The sequence below is a fragment of the Liolophura sinensis genome, chromosome 1 (assembly GCF_032854445.1).
Source record: "Liolophura sinensis isolate JHLJ2023 chromosome 1, CUHK_Ljap_v2, whole genome shotgun sequence".
Classification (NCBI taxonomy): Eukaryota; Metazoa; Mollusca; class Polyplacophora; order Chitonida; family Chitonidae; genus Liolophura; species Liolophura sinensis.
In genome coordinates, this window is record NC_088295.1 from 45,985,834 (window position 1) to 46,012,143 (window position 26,310).

General features: G+C 37.1%; 1 protein-coding gene across 1 annotated transcript in view; it reads left to right on the forward strand.

The window, feature by feature from the left end:
- LOC135461393 (voltage-dependent T-type calcium channel subunit alpha-1I-like) overlaps positions 1-26,310 on the forward strand; it is a 103,183-nt gene that overhangs the window by 32,448 nt on the left and 44,425 nt on the right. Inside the window, 8 exon segments of the mRNA XM_064738464.1 lie at positions 3,067-3,090; positions 11,069-11,166; positions 11,700-11,871; positions 12,622-12,901; positions 15,813-15,905; positions 18,066-18,657; positions 18,660-18,851; positions 25,789-25,950. Coding sequence (XP_064594534.1) covers positions 3,067-3,090; positions 11,069-11,166; positions 11,700-11,871; positions 12,622-12,901; positions 15,813-15,905; positions 18,066-18,657; positions 18,660-18,851; positions 25,789-25,950 — 1,613 coding nt within the window.

Below are 26,310 nucleotides of genomic sequence, written 5' to 3' on the forward strand. Positions count from 1 at the left end.
GTAACAGCATATGAAATATGAATTAAATCTGCTGCTGTTTCATTTGGCCTCTGTACAGCTGTGCTGGATTTTGTTGAAATCTTAAAGCTGTAATGGGTTTTAATATCGGAATTGGCGGATGCACTTTTGAACAATCGGGTTCAGGATTGTGCCTCTTTTGGGTGTTGTAGCATCTGAGGCATTTGTGCTTGAACCTACATGAATCTCCATTTGTTAGTGTTCATATATCATTGACCTAAAACAATGCAAAGTGGATTGACTGGAGGCTTAACTCCCATGTTTATATTGTGGAGATCTAATCATTGATATGTAGATTTAATTGTGGATTATATCTGGTGTTACTGGGACACCAGTTATCATGTGGAAAACAGGATTTGGTCTCGTGGTTAGAGGCGCTTCGCTTAGAATGGCTTAAATGCATCAGGTACAGGTTCAAACTCAGTATTGTTTAGTGAGTTTGCAGATTCACCCGGTCTCACTGATTGCGAGGCCTCAGTGACGGCCAGAGAGGTAAGGTGGTCGTGTGGTTCAACACTCGGTGAAGACCACGTCATTTCAGCAATATGGATTACGATCAAGATGACACGTATTCCAGATAGTGAAGAGTGAATTTGTGAACAGGTGTAAAATAGCAAGGATTGGCCTGATGGAGTATGAATGGGTGGTTGGTTGAATGGAGCCTGCATGGAGTCATGTTTAGGACCTGTACAAGATTGTGAGCTGAACACCTCACCAGGGACATGAAAATGAAACAGTTGCTAACCAATAGGAGACAAGAACAAGGGCCCAGGATCACTTCAGAACTGCATGGATACTGAAATTGTTAGAATTGTAGCCAAAATTTTTTATTTTATTGGAAATTGGAAATTGAGATTTAAGTTAAAATCTTAATAAAGTCTGACTTAAGTATATGACATCTCTGTGATCCTGGGACCAGGCCTGTTTTATATGGTATATGGGTGTACTTGGATGTTCATGAAGATTATTCACTGCGATTTTAAGGTTTTATATGACATACATACTATGTTAAAACAAAATTAATTTCACATCTATGTTCAAAGTTTGAAAGTTTTCAGCAGTTGTCAGGAATGTAAACATTTCATTGTGTTGAACAGTATTTTTTAATACCAGCACATTTCTTTGCATATTTTGCAAACATATTGGCAATTTTCAGTTCTACTTTCTTCAATGTCTGCACCACATGTTTTGTGTTTCTTTGTGCTTTAATTCTTCTCGACTTCATAGTGCATGCCTTACAAAACATCAGGATGTTCCCAGAGGTTCAACTTTAATGTGAAGGTGATAATCACCCATGCTTATGGAGAACATGGTGTGTAATATTGAAACATCTGTATGGGAACTACATACATACACGTGATTGTCCTGCGACTGTCAGTGGAAAATTTAAAACCAAGTTATTCAAAAGAAAATGTGCAGATATTTTAGTTTTGAAATTCATCTATTCAGAGTACTCTTGTGTTGATGCTCATAAAGCCGTGTAAATTTAATCACTTTTTGTTATTTTCCCCTTAATCAGTATTTAGCCTTTACACATGTACAGCTGTAATTATAGATACAGTATGTGAATACCTGTTTTGGGGATGACCTTTCAGTACTTAAAACACATGGTGTTCATTCACCTGTATGTTGCATAGACAATAAACTAGTTCATTTATTTATTTATTTGATTGGTGTTTTACACCATACTCAGGAACATTTCACTTACATGACGGCGGCCAGCATTATGGTGGATGGAAACCGGGCAGAGCCTGGGGGAAACCCACCACCATCCGCAGGTTGCTAGCAAACCTGGCAAACCTTTCCTGTACGGCTGAAGAGGAAGCCAGCATGAGCTGGACTTGAACTCACAGCGACCACAAATAAATTAGTTAGTCTCATTAATAATAACATGTGAAAATTAGCTTACAATAAAAGACAACATATTTTAATCGTGTGTCAAGGAGGCATTTTTCATTTCACCTTTGTTTATATTATTGAAATTGAAATATGTGTAGCATACATGTATATGGTTATGGCTATACACCCTTGTGGTTTTTTTTGTTACAGTGTATATGTTTTTGTTTGATGTGTTTTACGTGCACTTTCACATGGTGGAGGGCTTTGTATGTATGCTAGAAGTACATGTATTTGGCTTTGGCTTCGGCTTCATGCATATGGTATTTATAGTCATATGTGAAATCAAAGAAAGGCAAAAGTTTTACTTGTTTCATTACTTTTTATTGATTTATGTTTTTTTGTTTTTTTTTTCTCACTGGAAGGCTATGTTTTCCTGCTGTGCTTTAACTCTTGGTCTGTTCTCTATACACTCCAGTAGCCTTTATATCTCCTCTCACTTTTCCCTCTGTTACATTCTGCCTCTGTGACAGCTATGTTTTTCATCATATTTGTTTCCTTCATTCTGTCTTTTTTTATTATTTTGAGTTGGAGCTGTTTTGTTACTAGTATTACCTTCTGAAGATGATTGCTTGACTATTGAAAGGTTTTTGGGACATACGTGTATAGTAGACACTGTTTTGTTAAGGTGTCCACACACACGTATGCACTTAGCCATCAGGCTGGTTGTTGTTCAGAGCAAGGACAAACCCTTCCTCCCATATTAATTGATCGCTCTGTGCTTTTACGTCAGTGTTTCTATTTTTATATACTGATCATTAAGTTGCAAAATCCTGTTGCTGTAAATGTAACGATCGTCTGTTGAGTGAACTAAGGTACCGTAGTTCTTACCCGATGGCAGCTTGATCCTGAATTTTACACAGCTCGTTCACAGTGCAAATGAGCTAATATATTTTTTTTTCTTATAGTGCAGTTTTAAAAAAAAAAGTATTGTTTGAAGAACACTGTTAATATATCCATGTAATGTACATCATCATGTTTAACCCCACACATCTCTGCAGCAAGGGTATCTGTTACCTTCGGTTCGACTTGTTTCTAGACTAGTCAAGTAATTTCATTTTCTTCTGTTATCTTTACATATGTAATTAACCTGTTATCTCTTCTTTTTTGTCATGTTTGTTATCTTTTTTTTTTTCCTTTCCGAATAAAAAGCATTGCAGAGTATGTTGTAAACAAGTAAGAGTTTTGCCTATTTTTTCTGATTTTTAGATTTGATTTAACTGTTAATTGCATGTCATGCCTTGACTGCTCAAATTCTGGTGGTCTCTACTGGCAAACATTCATTTTGGGGGTAAATGAAGCTTGTTTGGAGGCAATCTAATGCATACCTTTGTAATTTCCTGTTGGTGAAAGGCCATGTTCTTTCATGCATCAAACATAAATGCCTCTCAGGCAATTTTTGGTCTTAGCTACGGAATAATTGTGAGAAAAAGATAGAGCCAACACTTTCTCAAGCATTGCATTTAGATCATACGGCATGCTGGCTGCAGTTTGCTTCTTTGTCTTTTGGAATAAATCAGATTATTTACCAGGGCTCTAGGATACTGGTACAAACTGGAATAAATAATGCTTTATTAAACCTTCCAGCAAGGAATATTGCTTTAAAGAATGATAGTGATTTTGCACGCTGCCAAAAGCGGTCAAGGCATTCATGCAGGGTGAAGAGCATGATGCACAAGAGTGTACATGGGTTTTGTGTTGTGATCACTATTGGTTCCAGCACCACTTTTACCCACTCTCTGCACAAGCTACTTGTACCGGTATGTGTTTTTTGGGGTGTGGGCATCTATCATGCATATGTTTGCTGTCACAGGTCACACTGAAGTACGCTTGAATCTCAGTTGTCGTGTTGCTTTCTGTTGCTGCAGAGTTGACTGTGTCCAAAAAAAAAAAAAAAAAATCACTTGACTTCACTGTAAAGCACTGCGTTTTATGCAAACCAACGGATTTGTTTTAACACAAATATAAAGACAGATACATGTATCCAGTTTTATTTTTATGCAAAGTATATGCCACCTCACCTAACCATTTCTGATGATTGTTTTGCAGTTTTACAGGACTTGATAATGTTAACAGCTTTGTGTATACTTTATTACAGTAGGATTTTAACATTTTTTCCACAACACATTGACATTTATATACTGATAATTTGTAACATGTTTGAAAATATTATTTCTAATATGTATAACTGTTTCTTTTGTCTTCGTTGTATGTTAATTGCATTGTAGTTGGCAAAGCTTACCATGGCTAAACCGAAGTGCTTGCTTAAAATATTCTGCTCTACACGTAGAATTGAATTTGCATATTTGATAAACTGTGAAAAGTTCTTAAATTCCTTGTGACTTTCCATGTTCTTATTTATGTTAAACCCTTCTTGTATCAACCTGTGCATTTTCAACTCGATTGATGAGCCGAAAGGTATTTTAATTCATTTTCCCCTTTCATGCTTTCACAAATGTGCAATAAATACATGTATTGCAAGAGTATGAAGAAATGTCCAACAGTTGCATATATGCAAATTTAGTTTCAGGTGCCGTAATGATCAGTGGGTAAATTTCCAACCCCACAGGAATGGTTTGTTTCTGTCTTCATATTGCTGGGAAAAGTGCTGATGGAAAGCCACAAAGGGACCGTATATTGTGTATTGTGAATCACGTAAACATGCAGGAAAGAACAAAACTAATTTGTGGAATGTGAAGCAACACTGAAACAACATTTCATATCAGCAGTTGGGACGAAGCAGTCAATACAGCATCAGAATAGAAATGTGTTTACCAAAATTGTGTCTTGGAAGGGCGGAGGATAAATGCTGAAGAAGAAAATCTGTCTGTGGCCATCTCAAAAAGAGTTGGGCATACATGTACATACATGTATAGACACCAGTGTAGATGGGTGTGTTAAGTATCAAATTCAACCAAATGGCCTAAAGAAAGTAAATAGAAGATAATACCTCTTCATAGACAATACACAAGATATGAAAACAATAAGTTTACAAATCAGATTGCCCATTCGCATTGTACAGAAATGGCTTTGTCATATTTGGTCGGACAGAAGGGACATGCTAACAAAATAGGACTGACATTATATTATCACATATTAAGTCAGTTTATAACTTACTAATATTTGTTCAAGGAGATGTTTTATTTTCCATTTTCAGGTATTTAGGGGCAATTTTGTTTTATTTTCCTTTTTAAATTGTATTTACAGTTTACTTTATTATTGGCTCATTTTATACCCAATTTGCATATTGTCCCTTTTTTTTTAGCTTTTTTTTTTAATTCTTTTCTTTTTGTAGGTCAAATAGTTTAATTTGATGCATTGCATGCTTTATGATCATGCACAATACTACCAATTCTGGTCACAAATTAATTGTCTCATTTTAGTGCGTGTTTCAGCCCCAAAAAGGCCCTTTCTCCAGAACTTACTTTGCAGAATACTGACATTCTGTTATACTTTGGATTTTCCTACTACATGCAATGTTGAATGTCAGTGGGTCTAAAGTCATAGACGCACGCTTCGGAACATACCCACGTCACGACTCGCATCACGAAATTTTTATGACACCATTTCAAAGTAGGGGGTTATTACAGATGTTTTTGGCACAAATTCAAGAACACAATAAAAGTAGGAGATTTTCACAGGTGTTCAGGCCACAAATTCATTAAATTCATTAACACAGATGACAGCAAACTCATGCTAATAGCTTCACCCCTCTGCTTTGTGTGTGTGCATGGTCCTTTTCATGATGCTTGTTGACAGCGTATTAGAGACAGCAACAAAAAAGGGGAGGAAGGCTGTGCAATTTGCCCTGCGTTTGAGTCATTTTGCGTCAAATAATTATGTAAAAGTTTAAAGTAGGTATAAAAGAATAAAAATAATGACTTTATCATTATCGAGTCATTGTTGTTGATTTTAGACTGGTAAATGTGTGAAGAGTTGAAAATTCCAGTCTAAAATCAAGAACAATGTCTCAACATAATCATTATTTCTAAAGTTCTTTAATGCTTCATTTGATTTGTAACTTATTTCAAAGCAACATATACCTCATATCCTGGTTTTATGAAAAAACTGATAGTAATGTTGTATTATACTGATGGAACATTGTGTTCACACATCACGCTCACACGATAAACTCTACAAATTACACCACTGTTGAGTAAGTTGAGAAAGTGGAAAACTTCCTCATGGGAAACCTCCCAACCATATTGATTTTTTTATCCGTCATTGAGAAGAAAACTGTGACAGACAAAAAGATCCTGGGTATGTTTTTCTTTTCTTTTTTTTAACCATGGCCTGAGCCATCTGTCACAGGTAGCTTGTGAAAGCAACCACAAGGATGAACAGAAATCAAAAACCTCTAAAAAAAATTTGTCATCTAAATTAATGTAGTTGCTGCTCATTAAAAGTTCCATAACAAACCAGTGTTCTCAATGGGGCGCCATGTTTATCGCCAAAATCCACTGGTGTTCTCTCCATCATCTTAGTTTCACACAAAATATCACATATTTGTTTTTTTCTTTGATGAAAGTTTTCATGAATGAGTACTTCCAGTTGTCAGACCTTGTAATGCTTTTTGGATTTTGTTTGACTTGATCCTATTTGTTGAATAGCCTTGCAATTGCCTATCCACCAATTTTTGAAGATAAAAATCCTATTTGCACTTCCAGATAATCTCCATATAAAGACTGAAACATCCAGCACCCTTTGAAAAACACTGGAAAAGAGAACATAGTTCCCCTAACTGCATGCATACAGTGTTTAATTCATAGCTTCAAGCAACTACATGTAGGTTAGTGGCATAAGAAGCCAGAGGTGGTAACAAGCAATGTGGACAAAAATGCAGATTTTTGCCGATTCATGAAGTTAAAAAACCTAGACACATACTGATTACTATTCCAGAAAAGAATGTGGTAATCAAAAGCTAGGTTTTTTTGCTTTTTTATGCTCAAATCTTCTTCAATGCCTGGATTTAATTTGCTTTATTTTGTCCACCAGTACTTTAGTCATGTGACCAAAGATTGCTGATGATTGGCTCAGAGGAGCTATGACATCACTGCCAAACTATGAATAACTTCAGGAAACTACTTGATCAGTAATCATGGCAATATGATAAATGTGGCTGAAAAAATTAATTATGCCCCAAAACAGTTGCCTTAATAATTGGATGCATAAATTTTTCTATCCTGAATGTGAATAGGTTTATGTTCACTTTCTCTTTCACTTATTTCCATGTAAGGGTCGTGTCACACCTAAGACTTTAAAAAAGAGGAAATTGTAACTTCCTCCCTTGGAGTTCAGCATGAAGGGGATAGTGCAAGGACTGGTTGACCCATATCAGTATAATGGTTCGGGCGGGGCGACTTCCTTGCCTTCAGTAAGTCGTCTCAGTGAAGCAGCATTAGATAAAAGAGCGGTGGAAATCCGTCCTGCAAAAAGGAGGCACATCACATACACCCAAAGGATTCCTTCGTCGTCATATGACTGGAAAATTGTTAAGTACGACGTTAAACCCCAAGCACTCACTCACTCCATGTAAGTGGACACGGCATATAAAATTAAGGGAATGTCAGGATGATGAACAAATCAGGCTAATAACACAGAGCCATATCTAGAAAAAAAAATTACAAGATTCTGATCCCAAACTTTAATGGTGGTATTCTGACTGTATGTAAAGAAATTTTAAAAATGCATCTCAAAATGCTGCTTTCTAAACGCGTTTTAAGTCTGTGAATGAAAGAAATTTGTATGAAAACGTAACTTTTTCTTGATAAACCATCAGATTTTTACTTGTTTTAATGCATGCAGCTTGTTTAGTGTAGGCAGCCAAAAGTTTGGGAGTCCAAAGATTTTCCAGAATTTAAATGATTCTTGACATGGCCCTGTGGCAACCTTTCAAAAAACACAAAACAAAGCTTTTGAAAAAAAAAAAATCAAAGAGTGATAAACTTCATTAAGAAGAGTTAAACATCAATGCCTGTGGGAAAGAGCAGAAATATTGAACATGAATGGTTACTCTTATCAAAAGATGAAAAAAATGTATCAGTTTTTTGCTTCTGTGGAACCACAATTATCATGTAATTGTTATGGCCAAGTTTCCTGAATAGGTAACCAATAAATTTCATGTCAGAATGACTGTATACAAGTGTAACATAAATAGGGGATAAACCCAAAATACTTAATAAACTACTGTATCTTTGGAAGCTTAAGTTGAACTTGCTGATGTGAATTCTTTAATTTGATGTGGTCATACTGTTGTTGTAACCCTGCAGGAAGTTTCCACTTAGGGAAAGAATTGCTTTCCATGGCAACCCAACTCTGAAGTGAAACCAAAGAAATTGTGCTTCCAGGCCTCAGACAAAATGTCATATCCATCAGTCTTTGGTTTTGCCTTACTGCATGGATGGAAGAGGCTAATTTAGTATTTAAAAAAAATCAATGTTGTCCAGAGTCTAGTCTGAATTGTCCAAAAAACAAAAACAAAAAAACATTGGTGTTTTTTATAATACCTGATACACAGATATCCATATATTCTGGCTGTTTTATGTGTAAACCTTCTGCTACAATCAAGATGTTAAAAGTGTCGTCCGCGTTAAAAGGAATTTTCAAAAAACACACAGGTTTGTTGCACATGTTACATGATCAGTCCTTGGCTATTGATCAATAGGAGTTTGGCATTAAATTAACTGGTTGATCACCCTGCATGCTGACAATGCTGTCATACATGTACCAATATAAGTAGACAAAACAAGCCTTTTAGACAAGCCTGGTGCCAGTTCCACAAGGTTGTTTTTTTGTCAATGTCAAAAACTTGAATATAAGTTAATAAGAAAATAAAATTAGTATCTAGGTTTTTGCTGAAAAATTTTTGATGTCTGCTTTTTTATTCAAGCTTTTGAGTTGAGTGTCTCTGAAATATAACCCAATGTAACTATGCATTTTCTTGAGATGATTGTGAAAAGGAGCTTACCTAGAACTCAGGGTATTAATAATTACAAAAGCTTTTGACAGTTCAGATTGAGGTGATGGTCTATCCCTTGTGGTGAGGAAAAAAACCCTTGATCCGTATTTAGTGACACATGTAATTATCTTTGGCTGTCAGCACTTAATAAAACGTTTGGATAATCCTGGCTGCTTGTCAATCAAAATGTTGCCTAATCTGCACATGTGCTTTTGAAGGATAATTAGCCTCGTTTGCATGGTATCTTTACTGCAAGAATTACCAAGCTGTAAAATATTGCAGGACTCACGCTCGAGTGTAACTCCTGGCGTTGCGCTCACTAAAATGGTTAAGCAATTAAAGTTTAACCACCACAAACTAAGCAGGTGGGCTGTTACATTTAATGGAAGGATGATGTCGATGACGACGTACAAGGTCGCTGGTATTTGTGTTACACACAGCTAGTTGCACCTGCTCTGTACTGCTGGTGAAGAAGACGGATGCATTCTTCCTGGCAATGTCATTAAACATGTGTGGCACATATTGGCTTAGTGGTGCCTATGATGCATTGTCTTAGCTGCTAAGAACGAGCCGTTGATTTCACAGATTTCCTCCATCTGTTAAGCTTTAACTGTCGTCACATGAGGGGGGAAAAAATGAACATATATACCTGCGAGTAAAGTGCACCAACTTTTATCAAATCCTTAACTTGATAAATGTGTAAAGATTTAACATTGATGCAGTGAAGTGTGATAATGTTGAGCTGTGTTGGCAATGTCTGTAAACCAGTATGGATTAATTACAGTCTGCACAGTGGTAGGGGGAGGTGTGAAGGGATTCCTAAAAAGCTTTCCTGACGTCTGGTATTACTTGCACCTGAGTCAACAGAATTTCATCATGCTGAATAACATAGATATTTGCTCTCAGAGGTTTACAATTTGGGTTATAGACAAACTCCATGTAATGACACACATTGGTGCATTTATACCTCTGAGACCAGATTGTGTAGTTTTTAAATACTGAGGATGTTTGTTGAAAGAGATGGTATCAAACCAATAGCTCAGCCCATTGACAAAGGTTGGGGCTCAAGCTGGAAGCTGACAAAAGTCTTTTTGCCTTTTCTTGAAAGTGTTCAATAGTTCCAATTCCTCAGTTTAGAGAAAGCCGTGGTGCTTGGGCTAAATCTGAGAGAACTGATGAAAACCTTGGAACTCAACCAGATTGCAATGATTTTGTCTTGCTATCTTTTAACTTGAAAGGTTTTTATCCTTTGTGATTACATAGTTGCACTTTTTCATGGACATCTCCTGTTTTTCATGATAGCTGATAAACAGTTTGCCATTTTTTTCACCGATATATCTGTAGGCATTAAGACTCATGTGTACTGTTTTCTACCCTTTCATCTTATAAAGCATTTTTTTCAGTTGAACTTATGCATATAATCATTGTGAAAATGATTCTAAAATGATTTTTCTGTGTCACTGAAGAGGCTTCCTAAAGATGCGCAAATTATTTCTGTACACCCAATAGTTTTCACAAAATGTTTCAAAACATTGGTTGTACAGGTGGTTGAAATGGTCAAATAATTAGGGTGCATGTATTTTGCTGCCTTCACTGCAACTGGAGCAGTATTACTGCTCTTTGCCCACACTTTTTCTTCTTCTTCTACTTTTTTTTATCATATCTATATGGTATTCCACCCAGGTGTACCTGTGATAGTAAAGAATCGTTAAAATTAATTAACTAGTATTGTGCATGCCATAAAACAATATTCAAATACATAATAAAAACAGCAAGAAAGAAACACTGTTTTATTGTCATGAGGCCAGATCACATCCCCCATACGTAATTTTGCTCCGGGATTGACACAAAGATGAAAACCTGAATACAGGAGTAATTTTAAGGTGTTTTATCAACAGACATCTTTCTTGCCTTGTATTCATCCATGGTAGTAGTACCAGTGGAAAACCTGCTACTTTCTTTAATAAGGGTTATACCTTCCTGGCTCATCAATGCCCCTTTTTCTCCTTGGTGTCCCCTTTTTGCATGCCCCTTGCATGACATGTTGCATGATTTGACTTGGACGTTTGGTTACATGTTTTATTTGGTGTTTTGGTTTGGTTAGACTTTCTTTGAATTGGCCTGTTTCTCTCTCATTGCAGTATTTATAAGCATTTTCCATGCACTTACCTGAGTTTGCCATCTGTTTCATTGCAGAGCTGTGGAGTATGTGATAGATACTGAAAACCTCAGTATCTCTGCAATCCGGACGATTAGAGTTCTAAGACCCCTAAGAGCAATTAATCGAATTCCCAGTAAGTATACCTACATGTACATGTAGCTGATGGCAATGTAATATTGATTTTCAGTTGTTACAGTTGATTTATTTTTTTGTATTTTTCTGAGAGTGTGTAAACTGGTTGTCAACTTTCTGTTATTATGTAATATACAGTGTGTACCTACTGTGCATTTGTAATACACATACCACGTTTTTGCATAAGTAGAATGGTTTCTATAAGTATAGTATATATGAAGATTTAGTTCTGGATAAGTGATGTGCAGTGCTCTACAGAGCTGCAGCCACTTTTCACTTAGACATGGATTTGAGGCTGTAATCATTCAGTCAGCTCCAACTTTAAGTCAGGGCGTTAGTTAGGCAAAGGGTGGAGGTTTACTTCAGTTTCCCTCACCCATAAAACTGACTACCCATCATATAAGGGACAAAATAAGTACTTATATCTCAGAAAAGTATGTATATGTTTATTTTTTTTTATTGCTACTCCTTTAACAACATTAGCATAATAAAACTGATTATGTTTTTTGACCACTATTCCCTTTGTCATTTCAGGTATGCGTATCTTAGTCACGTTGTTGTTGGATACCCTGCCGATGTTGGGCAATGTTCTTCTCTTGTGTTTCTTCGTCTTCTTCATATTTGGAATCATCGGTGTGCAGCTATGGGCAGGCGTTCTGCGTAATAGATGTTTTTTGAATATCAGTGAAAATATTAATATTTCAGCGTGAGTATGAATGAGCTTTGGATTCTTGAGCTGCATAAATGTTTAATGGCTGCCACTATTTCCTTTGTGCAAAGACATTTCCAATGATCTCAAGTTGGGAGAAGGATTCTTTCGCTTGCACATAAATCATTGGCTTTCAGAAGCCTTTATGTTAAGCAATCATTTTTGATCTGGGAAACTCTCTTCATTCCAAATCTGTTCCTGATGGACTCTTGTATTATTTAAAAGTAGCTAACACAAAAACCTTGAAACATTGTCGACAGCAATTAGTACCTGCTACGGTTTCCAAAACACATTATCCTGAGGAAGTATTGGATGCTGTGTTCTAAACTTTAGAGATAGATTATTATGTTTCTACATGTACATATTATTTCCGGTATTGTTGGCTTTGAACTAATTAAATGGGAGCATATTGGTCCCCAATATTTTTAAGGGCGAATAAAATGTAAATGTGATCATCCAGCATGATTTCATGCTGAGCCTCTTTTTCTTCAGGTAATTGAACCCAGTGGATGCCATTTACTGTATCTCTATTTAAATTTTAATCTCTATTTAAATGTAAAGTGTTCAAAGAGTTTCCCAACATACACAACCTTAGTAATTGATGGGAATAATTGTTCAGTTTTGCTCAGCATAAAGCAACGATGGAAGTTTTGTCATCATCTAACGCAAATCTAAGGTTTAATTAATATCAGTCGTGTTGTATTAAAATGGTGTCTACAAATTCCACTTCTTACCTTCCCTCTGCAGGTTTAATCTATCAGATTTCTACAAACCTAGAAAGGGAGATTATATATGCAGCATGCCGGAAGAGACCGGTATGAAGTACTGCACAGATCTGCCCCTCTATGATTACGAGGGCATTCAATGCAATGGAACTGCACGAGAATTCAGCAATAATTCTCCCAGCAATGACTCCTGTGTTAACTGGAATCAGTATTACACGGACTGTAGGGCTGGGGACAAAAACCCATTCAAAGGAGCTATTTCATTTGATAATATAGGACTGGCTTGGGTGGCCATTTTCCAGGTATGTATACTATTTCTGTTTATAATAAATGGTAATAGGCTTCTGGAAAGGTCAAATATGAAGCTTTCATGCATTACTCTAGTTAAAATCAATCCTGAAAATGTCAGATCTTAGTGCAAAATCACAGTCGGAATGGAAATAAGCCTCTAACACCATTACAAGACTTTAGACAAGTCTTTTTACAAAATTAGTTGCGTTTATACATGTATCTGAACAGTGACTCAAAATGGCCAGAATAATTTCAGCTTTTTTGTATGGCGTATTTTCATGAAGTCCTAGTTTTACATGTTCGTACATCTGATTTTAATTACAACATTTATATGTATTATTCGTTCACCGCCTTGTGAACATCTACATGTATATGTCTCCCTGTGGTACACAGTAGTTGAATGTTCACTGTAAAAATACCATATATGTATGATATTCAGAGGAGTCAGAGATAAAGTAGCATTGTGTTCCTGGGCCCAGTTTCACAAAGATGTCGTGCATGTATGATGATAGCACATACAGGAAAATGATATGGTAATACTGACATACAAAATATTGTACGACAAATGAATGATATAAAATTGTCGCTCAGTGCTCTGTGAAACTGGGCCTTCTTGACTTGTCAGGTCTCAGGTCCATACAATATGACACTTTTTCTTGAAAATGCATGCTTGATCATATCCTTGACACCATGCTTGATCATGTCCTTTACACCATACTTGATCATATCCTTGACACCATACTTGATCATATCCTTGACAACATGCTTGATCATGCACTTGACATCATGTTTGATCAAGTCCTTGACATCATTTTCAGAAGTAAACAATCCTCAATGTTGTATTGCAATTTTTCTGTGAAGTTTGTTATACGTATTTTTTTTTACAGTTAGATGTAAATCCATGTTCATAACAAACATATTCCAAAAAATATTGCATCTTTGACATACTGTATTTATTTGGTTCATATACATGTACATTCTTGTCTTCATCAGCTTGCTAAGGAGCAGCTGTGTTATCTCTGTTGTAATCGTACTCCATTTGAGAGATTTCTACAAATGAATGAGCAACAAAATAGAGCAAAATTAATCTTTCAGCAACCCCTGTTTGTAATACTTGATAAATAATCATATTCATGGCTAAAAATTCACTTCATCTTGCTTTGCATCGATTCTGTTTACATTGGCCATGATACAATGTATATCCATCATTATAAATTTTCATTATTTGATTTCAAAGGACATTTCATCTGCGCCTGTTCTAGAGCATTTCTTTTAGAGCAATTTGATTACATAACAACATATGGCTAGTTTCACTGAAATTTTCAATTTGAGCATCAGGTGAAAAAAAGTGTACCAGTTAGTGGGACATGTTGATGATTGCTGAAAAAGAGGCTGCAGTAAGAGCTGATTGGTGTGAGCTTCATACGCATCCATCGGCCTCCAGTGACGTTATTATCTCATCCCCAGAGCCATTAACGAGGAAATCTGCTTCCTGCAGGCAGATTTAGAGACCAGATGTGTAGTTGTCTTCTATATAAATCCTGTCCACCGCCATCTGCCCAGATCCCTACTTTGGAACATGACCCTTTGATCTTTATCTATATATGAGATATCTTCCATCATTGGAACATCTGTGTCTACCTCAAGACTTGTTCATTGTAAGCGCTCTTATCCTGCAGACACTGTTTGATCCCCAGGTACCGCCACTTATATAGAAATGCCAGCCACATGCTAATTAAATAAGATGGAAGGTGTAGGATTGTGGAGATAAAGACAGGCTGGTCAGATGTACTACAGTATTTTGCTGGCCATGCCGAGAAAACCCTCCAGTATTCTGTGCCTGTGTCCAGTGTCAAATGGCCTTCCAATTCCATGCATATCAGAGATATTACTGCAGGAGCTCTTCAGTCAATGACTACAGTGAATTGGGAGATATATATATATTACAAATACTTGTATAATTAAGGATTTGCATTAAGCTTCTCAAATCCCAGGCTGGTACATATACATATATTATTATAGCTTCAGTCTATGAATGGATCAATGGTTCTTTCACCAAACCATGCTTCCAAGGTTATCCTCATAGTGAGTAGAAGATTGGAAGAGTTGTATTTTATTTGTACACAATATCTGCTATGATTTGCTCATCAGCATAATTATACATGTACATGTGGATGTAGAGATATTCAAGGATTTCATCCTAAACTGCAGAAATGCAATTGCTTTGATGTAAAATAATTCATAAAAAGGTGTGAAGAACATGGTCCTGTTGTGTTTATATTAACAACCTAGATTTCACAGAAATTCATTGGCCTTTCAGGATTTCAGTGCTGCCCAATGATTTAGGAGCCTCTCACCACTGTAGGGGCTGTGGGTTTAAGTTTAGCTCAGACCGGCTTCCTCGCCGTTCTGGAAGGTCTGGCACCAACTTGCGGGGGGCTGTGGGTCTCCTTCTGGTTTCCTTCCACAAAAATGCTGGTGTATAACACCAATCACGGGAATATATACATAAATTCAAAGAAATTTGTGAATGAAGTTTGTGTTTTGGTCCACGCTGCATAGGCTCAATATGTAGTATGAACATCTCACAATCAAAGCTTACTCAGGCGCCTATATAAGTATGCCATGTGTTTCTATCATGTGGAAAAAGCCAGGATGCTGTCACTCATGCTGGCTTCCTCTCTGGCCATACGTGGAAAGGTCATGCACCAACCTGCAGATGGTTGTGGGTTTCCCTCACGCTCTGCCTGGTTTCCTCCCACCATAGTGCTGGCCGCCGTTATATAAGTGAAATATTCTTGAGTACAGCGTAAAACACCAATCAAATAAATAAATAGCCTGGAAATGGTTAAACAGTACACATGTACATGTACCTATTTGCAGTTGTCTCTCAACAGTGGTTTATTTTGTGTCTTTTTGCAGGTTATTAGTTTAGAGAGCTGGGTGAATATCATGTATTATGTTCAAGATGCACATTCATTCTGGGACTGGATATATTTTGTCGCACTAATTGTGGTAAGTGTTACTCTCAGTTTTATTTGATACAGTGGATCTAAACTACTGGAATCTAAAGTTATGACAGCACATTTGAAGGCCTGTCGTTTGTAATATCCCATCAGGAGACATCTTTGACTGCTAATTTCGATCTGCATATATATCTATCTACTCCAACACCTAGTATAACAAATTTAAAATAATACAAGCTATTCATAATATATTTTGAAACCCAGGTACTCTGTGACATTGTTTATGGTGATTGCATGGACAAAGATCACTGCTATGCAGCTGCAAGCAACCTGCAGATGGTCGTGGGTTTCCCCCAGGCTCTGCTCGGTTTCCTCCCACCATAATGCTGACCGTTTAAGTGAAATATTTTTGAGTACGGTGTAAAACAACAATGGAATAAATACATAAATACAATGCAGCCCCAATGCAGCATGTGTGGCATTCATACCCAAAGCATTTCTACACATCAGCCAGTTGACTGAAGTAATTCCTCCAAACCTGTGAAAAGTTTCGTAAAATTTAGATCATGATCCAAATCTATATTTTGGATTTGCTGGATATTGTGAACATGTATTTAATTCATATATTATATACAGGTCAGTCATATTGTCTGTACCCAGGAGCCTCTCACCAATGCGGTCACTATGAGTTCAAGTCCAGCTCATGCTGGCTTCCTCTCCGGCTGAACGTGGGAAGGTCTTCCAGCAACCTGCAGATGGTCGTAGGTTCCCCCCGGTTTCCTCCCACCATAATGCTGGTGTCGTCGTTTAAGTGAAATATTCTTGAGTAAGGCTTAAAACACCAGTCAAATAAATAAATAAAATATTGTCTGTCATCAGGACATCAGGAAGTACTGATTGGTATTTCCTTCATTTCTTTTTAATATAAAAGCTGTTAAAATTCATTAGAACTTTAAAAAGTTTCTTCCAGAAGCTATTGAGAATGGCTATAGGATAGATATTTTGTATCCTATATATTAGATATTTTGGAATTCCTGCACCTGAATTTCTGTGATGCCTTTTTTTTTTTTCCTTGGTCTGTGTGGCCACTGGTTGAAAGTCCTGTCTTATTATAGGTTTATCTGCTGTCAGTCTATGCGTTGTAGGCTAATTGGATTTGCCTTCATCATACTTGGGCTTCCAACTGTTACATCAGCTCTGAAACATTTCTGCCGAGCCTGGTCTGAGGTTCGACAAGTGATTTGATCTATGTGGTACTGCTGTGTGGAATAATACATACACCCCGATCATCATACACTAGAAGGGCTGGTTCACGGTTATATCATGAGGCCAGGCTCCCCATAGAGCCCTAGGGAACAGGGGCATTGAACCACAATACTGATTATGTAGCGAGGATCGATTGCGGGTGGGATGCCAGCAGAGAATTGATGCCAGATAGCTGTATATTGACTCCTTAATGAAAACTTCCAATTCACAAAGGAACAAATAAAGGCTTTGATTGATTGCTGATGGTGCGTTGCCTCCTGCACCGGCCTTGATAAATGGTGGAGATAATTGTTAGCATTACGCAATGTTAGCATTAATCATTGTAAATATTTCACAGCATGTGTTTCTTAAAGACGTTGGCTACTTGAGAAATGCTCTGTCCATAGTGTAGAAAACGACAACAAAAGCTTTCAGCTTTTCCTTTTGTGTGTAAACTTGTACCATTCAAATGTTTCTTGAATATTTTGTCTATTTTCGTATCTACATTAACACACATGCATACGTGAAATTTTGTTTAAGGACTTTTTCCTACACATGCGTATGAATATTAAGCCTTTTGTATAATATTTGAATAAACCAAATATTCCAGAATCCGTTCGCCATTCTCTCTGACAATAGGCTAATAAACACTAAATTTGTCCAGGGAGGCTCTATTGGAGTTTTTTCCTGTAAGCGAATAACCTTTTCTTTTATTTACCTGGTTCTCATTGAAACTTCTGGAGACTTTTTCCTCAGTGTGAAAAGGTTGGAGGACAGGCCGAGATGAATTGCCTGCCAGCCTGTTGGCAGAATTGTGATCACTGGTTACAAATTATTACAATAGGATTTTCTCTGTTTTTATCATTCCTGCATATTCCTTTGTTAGATTGCGTATAATATATCTGATTTACTAGTGTAATGGGATACTTGTTCATTCACGTTTTTTTTCTGATTTGTTTTGCAGATTGGATCATTCTTCATGATAAACCTCTGCCTTGTTGTGATAGCTACTCAGTTCTCTGAGACAAAAAAGCGGGAGACGGAGAGAATGATGCAGGAGCGCAAACGCTTTCAGTCGACGAGCACTCTTGCTAGCAACTCCGAACCAGGAGGATGTTACACAGAGATTTTAAAATATGTTGCTCACTTGTGCCGAAGAGCGAAACGAAAACTTACCAAAGCTTATTACCAGGCTCGCGGAAAAAGACAGCGAAAAGTGAACCCGGAAAGGGCAATATCCTTACGGAAGAAAAAAGTTAAAAAGAAAGGTATAACTCAAATGGTTCACCTGCATCGTCATCATATACCCCATCATCATTACTACCACCATCTAACGACAGCTGACAATCATAATATACCCACTAGACAGTGTAGTCCCAAGGCCCCTCGGGCCAGCCCCGAGGCCTCGGACATTGACCCCATCTCGTCCCCCAGGAGGCCTAATTTCCTAACAATACCAAGTCACAACCTCAGCGCAAACCCTTCATCTGAATCTCTAAACTCTGTGAGCAACATCGCAGAGGCCTTGACGCCGGCCATCTTTAAGTCGCGCCAGTCTTCCCCAACCATTTGCCGGCCGTTCCTGTCAGTAGGACATCCTCCTTCAATAGTGGCTATAGTGGTAAAAACATGCCTTCATTGCCAGAAGTGCTTGCGGTACATGGTGCTAAGAGTGCTGCCTTGGCTGCTTCTAATTTACTCCTGAGTGCAGATTATGACATGAATAAGCTGCAGCCTAATAACACAAAAGGTGAGTGCTAACCCCCTGAACCTTTGCTTACTAAACTCTTGTAAACAGCTCTGGCTCCCAGGATCACAAAGAGATCTTAAGTCAAAACTTTCATCATTAAACTTAACATGTTCCTTTCTGTTGTTTTAGCTGAAATTTGTTTCAGAATAACTTAACGTCATTACGTTATTGAGCAATATTTTGACCTTGTTACATAAGAAATTACAATTTTAAACTGATCTGAAATTTTGACTTAAATCTAATAGCTCTTTGTGATCACGGGGCCTGAAACTTTTTTCCAAGCAGATTAATGAACACTGCAACCAGTAAACATTTGAATCAACATGTCTAATTGATTTGAAAGAAGCTAGATGTGAGATGAAATCAGTTATAGAAGTGAACTGAATTTTTTTTTTTAACTTACACAGACATGGGGACCAGTTTCATGAAGTGCTTATAGATTTGCATCCACAGATAACTATTTATTAGCAACATGCTTTGAAGATATAATCATCAATATACCCATTGTCACCTCAATCTGAAACTAATCCTAAAAGGCCTTCCAGAAGCTGGCGTAAACAAACTGAGAAGTTCACTGGTGGGGAGTTGGCTGGTGGGGGGGGGGGGGGGGGCAAACATTTGGAAACCATGATCAGTTGAAAACATTACATGTACATCTTTAAGTATTATTATCAATATACAAGTTGAAATGTTTACTGTGAAGGCAGTGAAAGCCTTTTTCACCATTTCTGCTTTGCTTGTATGCTTTTTATGTATCTATGTAATAGTGTTGATACTGATGCTGATGTATGACATTGCTTTGAGAAGACATTTCTGTGTGGACTCAAATCCTGCATGCCATATTTGGGCATCGGTATGAACCCCTTGGTTTTTATATTGTACTAACTTCGCACTGAAGTGTAGTGTGTGTAATCTAGGTTTGAGAGCATCTTAGCAGTAGCATAATTTCCCTTACACTTAATACATGTATTTCATTTTAGACATCATCACCCTCAGTAGAGTATAGGCCCAGTTCATGTAATTTCTTCACTCTGTAGTTTGGGATTATTCTGTTTTCCAGTGAAGGTAGTATAGGACATGTATATAAACATGTATGTATAGTTTCATACATGTACATGCCAGTAAGTCCAGCATATATCATAGATACATGCTATTACTCGTGTCTCCTGGGATTTAAATACCTATCAAACACCATTCTACTTCATAATTAAACCATTATGCTTTCATGTACACATTTGCTGCTAACCTGATGTGTAAAAACTTGTTTCTGTCACATTGAGTTTGTTTATTTATGTGATTGTCCATTGATACTGTCACAATTGACACATATCCGTCCCCTTGTATGGCCTCTAGCTTCAGGATCACCTATCACACTAGCATGAATAAAGTTACATGTATAAAACATGGACATATATTGTGATCTCGCTATCAGATTGTCCTTTATTACGTGCAATTTTAAACATTTGTGGCACTTGGACACATACAGCAAATGCACATGTATACAAATTCATGGCTTTCTAGTTGGAGCATAATGTAAGGAGGTATTTTTATTACAGCACACATATGGTTATCTCCCTTTATAGAACAATTGTTTTACGATCACTCCTAATACAACTGGTTGTGATGAAATTCCAGGTGCAGATTTCTTTGCATCTATATCTATATAGCATGACAAAAATACACCATGTTCGCTGCATCAGCAAATGTCCATAAACTGACTTATTGTTTTGAATTTCCCCTACCCTTGTGTATAAAGAGAGGTTTGAAATATTTGAAACAATTTTAAATATTTCTTGCTCTCATACCTCTTAATTGCACATGTGCAAGCTGCATATCCTATCGTATTAAGGTGTCTTGACTAGTTATGACAGCTCATTTCAGCTGTATCCGCCATTCCTTGTCACATTGAGGACTTACCATCTGTGGATTTGATGACCAGCCACGACTTTAAACATGCCACCTATGTGTACAAATATGACAAATACAGACTGCAACCTGTTGTAGTTGGCTAATAACAGGTACACATGATCACATGCTCAATCGGTAGAATCTGATCTGGGCTGACATACTTTTAGCATGATTTGGAATTGTTCATTAATTATCCGGGCTTTTATCTCTGTTAAGCATTTTTATGCAAAGGGCTGTATTATAAATGCTCCACCCTAAACGTTGATCAAATTTCCAGCAAAAGAAGGCCTAATATGTTCATTGTTTTCATGATCGAGCCACAAAGATTCAAAAACATCTCGGATTTAAAGATAGCCTGATATTATTATTGTTATTATGTTTTAGTAAAAACCAATAGAGCAAAGCTTTAACTTCATTTCCTGATGTTACTGAGTATTCTGTATTCTGAAATAGGATATTTAATTAAAATGATTGAAATTAATTAAATCTGAATTGGCCAGTTGATGGGTACTTTCGCTGAAATCAGGAATTTTTTAGTAAAATATTCCATAGACTTCAATACATGTACTATTAAAAGAAACCGTTCCTATGCTGGCCAGTCACTGTGATTTCAAGTCCAGCTCATGCTGGCTTCCTCTCCGACCCTGTGTGGGAAGGTCTCTCAGCAACCTGCGGATGGTCGTGGGTTTCCTCCGGGCTCCGCATGGTTTCTTCCCACCATGATGCTGGCCGCCGCCGTATGCGTGAAATATTCTTAAGTGCGGCTTAAAACACCAATCAAATAAATAAATAAATAAATCCTATACTGGCAATGGTTTACCTTAAGTAGTATCATTAAACATTAACGATATAGTTTTGACCTATGTCAGTATTGATGACCTTTTCATAATGACTAAAGTCATCAATACTGACATAGGTCAGTGTTGACATACGTGGCTTGATTATAATTACTTCATGGAGCAATTACCTTGCTCTGCAATAATTCTGCTTCATTTACTACCATCCCAAAGGCTTTGTCTTCCTTTTCAATTACATGGATAATGAAGCAAATGAATTAGTTAATAGGTGCTATGAAATTATTTGACTTGCTTTGCTCATTACATGTAACATGTGACAGTCTCTTCCCTCTTTTCGAGGATAACGAAAGAAGGATCAAAGACCACATAAATGGCAGATGAATTGCTTCGGAAACTATCAGCAAATTAACCCAATACGAAGGCAAGTCACAGCGTGTTAAACATATCCAGTGCAATCTGACTCACTCAGAGGTCACAGAAAGGAAACACACCTGGTTGGCCTGGCATGGACTTGCCCTGCCACAAGAAGGCACAGTACATGTATATGTACACACACCTAATGACTCCTCGTCGTCAGATAACTGAAAAATTGTTAAGTACGACATTAAACACCAACCATACCTACATACATACATGTATACCTACATGTACTTTCATCACATGCTGTTGTACGCGGTCTAAATTTATAATAATGTAATATGTTTTGCAGGCACAGAAAAACACAAGACATAGTAATTGAAGTATATGAAATGCAGTGTTTTTTACCTTACGTAAAGTAGCAGTCTGTATTGATTGTTTTATATGCAGTTATCTTGAAACAAAATCCATGTTAACTTCATGCCATTTACATTATGGTGTCTTTGATCTTTATGTCTTCATCCGCCAAAGAGAGATCAAGATGTTGCATACTACATGTACATGTAAACTCAAAAAGTCAAATAATTAATGGTTAACTGGGAAGCTTATTTGTTAACGGAATTTGTTATTTGTTAAAGTATTTTAAAAAAAGGGAAGTAAATATTGGGCTGAAATTGTGAGTAAAGTGCATCGCAAAGATAGGTTATAGTACTTTTGAATTATTCATGACTGAAGATGCATTATATAAGCATCCAATCAAAATCTCATTTGTATGTATGTTCGTGTACATGTATGTACTGTGAGACTGCATTGCACAATGCACAAGTTTATTACTGTGTTTTATTACATCAGCCAATGTGTGTGTCAAGTCAAGTGTTACACTTTGCTATTTCTAGTCTGTAAGCAGCTTTAAAAGCCTGGTTCCCTTAGTCCAGAAATCGTGCAAAATACCATAGAAGTGTCTTGACATCTGAATGGGATTCGTTCCCTGCTGCATTGGTCATTGGCTGCTTAATCCACTCAATTATCCATTGACTGTGGAAGATTTGTATCCTACCATTGATTTCTTCTGTTCACCGATGTTTTCATGGCTCAATGGGCCCATTCTCTGTGTCATAAACATGGCTCTCTCCTATCTAAGGAAGGCATCCTTGTCTGAGTGATTGGGATCCATTGATCACTGAAGTCAAATTACAGCCATCCTCGAAGTACTTGTAACTGCATCTTGTTTTGCACATTTTCTGGTGGTGGTAGTCATAACAATTGCTTAAGCTCTTCAGCACAAGTGCCATGCTTGAACATGTCAGATAGCTAGTGCTTTGAATACTTTCATTCTTATATTTCTCAGAAGCTTTACAGTGCATATAGAGTTTTTCATAGCCTCTATGCCTCTAGTGTGAATTAAGCCTCTCTTTATGCACATGTTCATCAAACATCTCCAACTGTATACATCTCACATAATTATGACATCACCATTACCAACTGTGTACTTAGCCTAGTTCTTCAAGTCTTTCAGCCACCTTTGCGACAAATATTTTGAAATATTCTGATATAACTGTAGAGTTTAGAGAAATAATTTGCACAGTTTTATGAAGCTTGCATGTTTAATGACACAAACAAATCCATTTTTGTGTCGTTTTCATGAAAATTGTATGCATAAATGCCATGGAAAAAGTGCTATAGTGGTTGAAAAGGTTGATGATCTAAAGTATATGCATTTAATTTTTAATGCTATTTCTTCTCATATTTATGAGATCATTTTCAGATCATTTTTATTAAAGTATATGTACTTGGGATCAGACAAAAAGAAATTTTATGAGATGTGAGTTGAAAGGGTTTCAAAGAATGAAGTGAACATAATAAAATCAATGAAATTTTACTTGAGATTATAAAAAATTAATGTATATTTGTGCTTAAATTAAACTTCATTTAAGAAGGTAGAGGGATTTTTGAACACTAGACTCAAAACACCCCCACCCCTCACCTCCCCTCATTTGTCATCAAATACATCTTCTCACCTCTCTGTATTATTTTTATTTTTTTTCATGGAACATGTCTTCTTACCATTAGACTTGTCAGTGTTGCTCCAGACACGCACTTCTGTGATTGTTACCCCCTCCCAATCTATCTTGCCTAATATAATCTCCGGCTTTCACATACCCTGTTCATTACCCACATTTTGTTTTTCAGCAGAAGGAATACATGTATACGTGCTGACCTTGTGTACACGTGCTGACCTTGTGTACACATGCTGACCTTCCGATTTATGCACACCTGGACTTGCTTTCACTTTGTTTCTTGATTGCGCTTGGCCATGAAAATGGTTAAGCATGGTAATGCTGTACCTTTTTCTGTGCACATGTCCCACTTTGGTCGTGTCCTTTATTCAGTACAACTGTACATGTTCTCATCTTCTGTCATCATACATGGAGCTCTTTCTGTATGGCCAAACTTGTTGATTTGCACAATAAACACTTATTTCACTTTGTGCCCTTGTCTTTCAATCCAGTTGGATGAGTCCTGATCACATATCTTCTTAAAGCTTTCAATATGGTAGGACTTATTAACCATCATGATGGTCCCATACACAAATCTTTCACTTTAATTATATTACCCTCATTGTTTTTCATGCACATGTCCACATGACTTAATTTTGACAATGGCTAAACATGTCATAAACCATCATCGTCTATCACACTTTCTCTTCTTATTGCGAAGGTTTTACTCAAAGTAACATGTATAACACATCTGATTACATGTACATGCATGTGTAATTGAATTATACAGAAATATTAATTATTGCGAAGAATTTAATTCATTGAATTGTAGTGATCATGTATCAGTATTATTTGTGGTTTCTAGTGCTAGTTATCCAAAAACATTTACATGTACGCAGGAAACAGTTTAATTCCTGGTCTCTGTATCAAAGGGATTTCTGTAGGAAAATGGCTTCTTTTGTTTTCGTTAGTGTGTGTTCTTGTTTTAAGCAGTAAAGAAAAAGGAACATAATTTAAGCCATTGATGGCAGGTCTCAAGTCTCATTTTTAGTGGTTGACATGTTTCCGTTCGTTATCCATTTTAGTGAAGACATGAGGAAGTGAGTTATTAGTTTGTTTGCATGCTTGTGGTTTAAATAGTCTATCTCCAACAATCCTTCCATTAAGGCTTTCTCAATACTTTATGCATTTATAATGCTGACTCACTAAAATATCTACAATTACAATATGTTACCCCGCCCAGTCATAGTGTACTGACACTAGGAATACCAGTACTTGGCCGTGCAGTCCTCTAGCTGTTCAGAGTGCCCTTTGAGGATGAACTAGGACTGTCCACTTTACAGTCTTCAGCTTGGTTCAGTGCGGAACATTTCACGTCTTAAACATGTCGCTTCCAAAGCTATGTAGCAACATATCATTCTCTGCTGTTAGTCTGCAGTGCTTCAGAACTACCTGTGTGCTTTATGAGCAGAACTGTACAGAAATTGTGATGTATATACAGAAAAGAACGAAAGAGTACACTGCGTGGACTGACTTTTATTAGGCGCGCAATGTTTTCTATTCAGGACTGACCTCCATATCCCAGTTTACTACACATTATGAAAATTGTGTATCCTTGTATATCAGTGCATCATCAGTTTGCCTGTGTACTACATTTGCTGAGGAGGAAATCGGTAAGCTGCTTTGTGTGGGGTCCCAAGGGTGGAGAGGCCATTAGTATATTGTGCAGATTCTAAAGGTGGGGTTGGTGGTGTGCCTGTGTCTCTTTGCCAGCATGCCTGTCTCACCAACTGTCTGTAAGCACTGGTGTCTGTATTCTGTCTCTTTCCTGTACTTCAGGGGTTCTGGCTGACACCCTGCTCCTTGTGGATGTTGTAGGTGAGAAGCGCCTGTCAGCCCCTCACATTTCCGGCGTTCTCAGCGAACACGAGAACTCGTACCACTGCTCAGAGTGTGAGTGGACGGACAGCAACCAGAGCGACAGTGACAGCGATAGGAGATGGAAGGATTCCACTGAAGACATGCCAAAACCACAGCCAGGTGCGCATCTACATGCACATGTAGCATCGTCTCAGTTTAGTACCAGAGCAATGACCACACACAACTTTGTAAACCTGTTAAAATCTAATCATTGTATAATTTTAAATGAAAGTTTTGATATGTGTCCTTTTACATAACCTGATCAATTAAGTGTTTTTATTGCTTGATGTGCATTCGCGAAAAGGTGAAATCTTTAAGTGACTGCTTTTTATGACATTTTTGTCCTCTAAATACACATTTATGTAAATATATGAAGCTTAATCATCTGTTTTTATCAATCAAACAGTTTAAGTCACTATGTCGGTCATTCAAAGTTTTTACATGTTATGTTTTTGAATTTTAACACGTGTTATTTAGTTA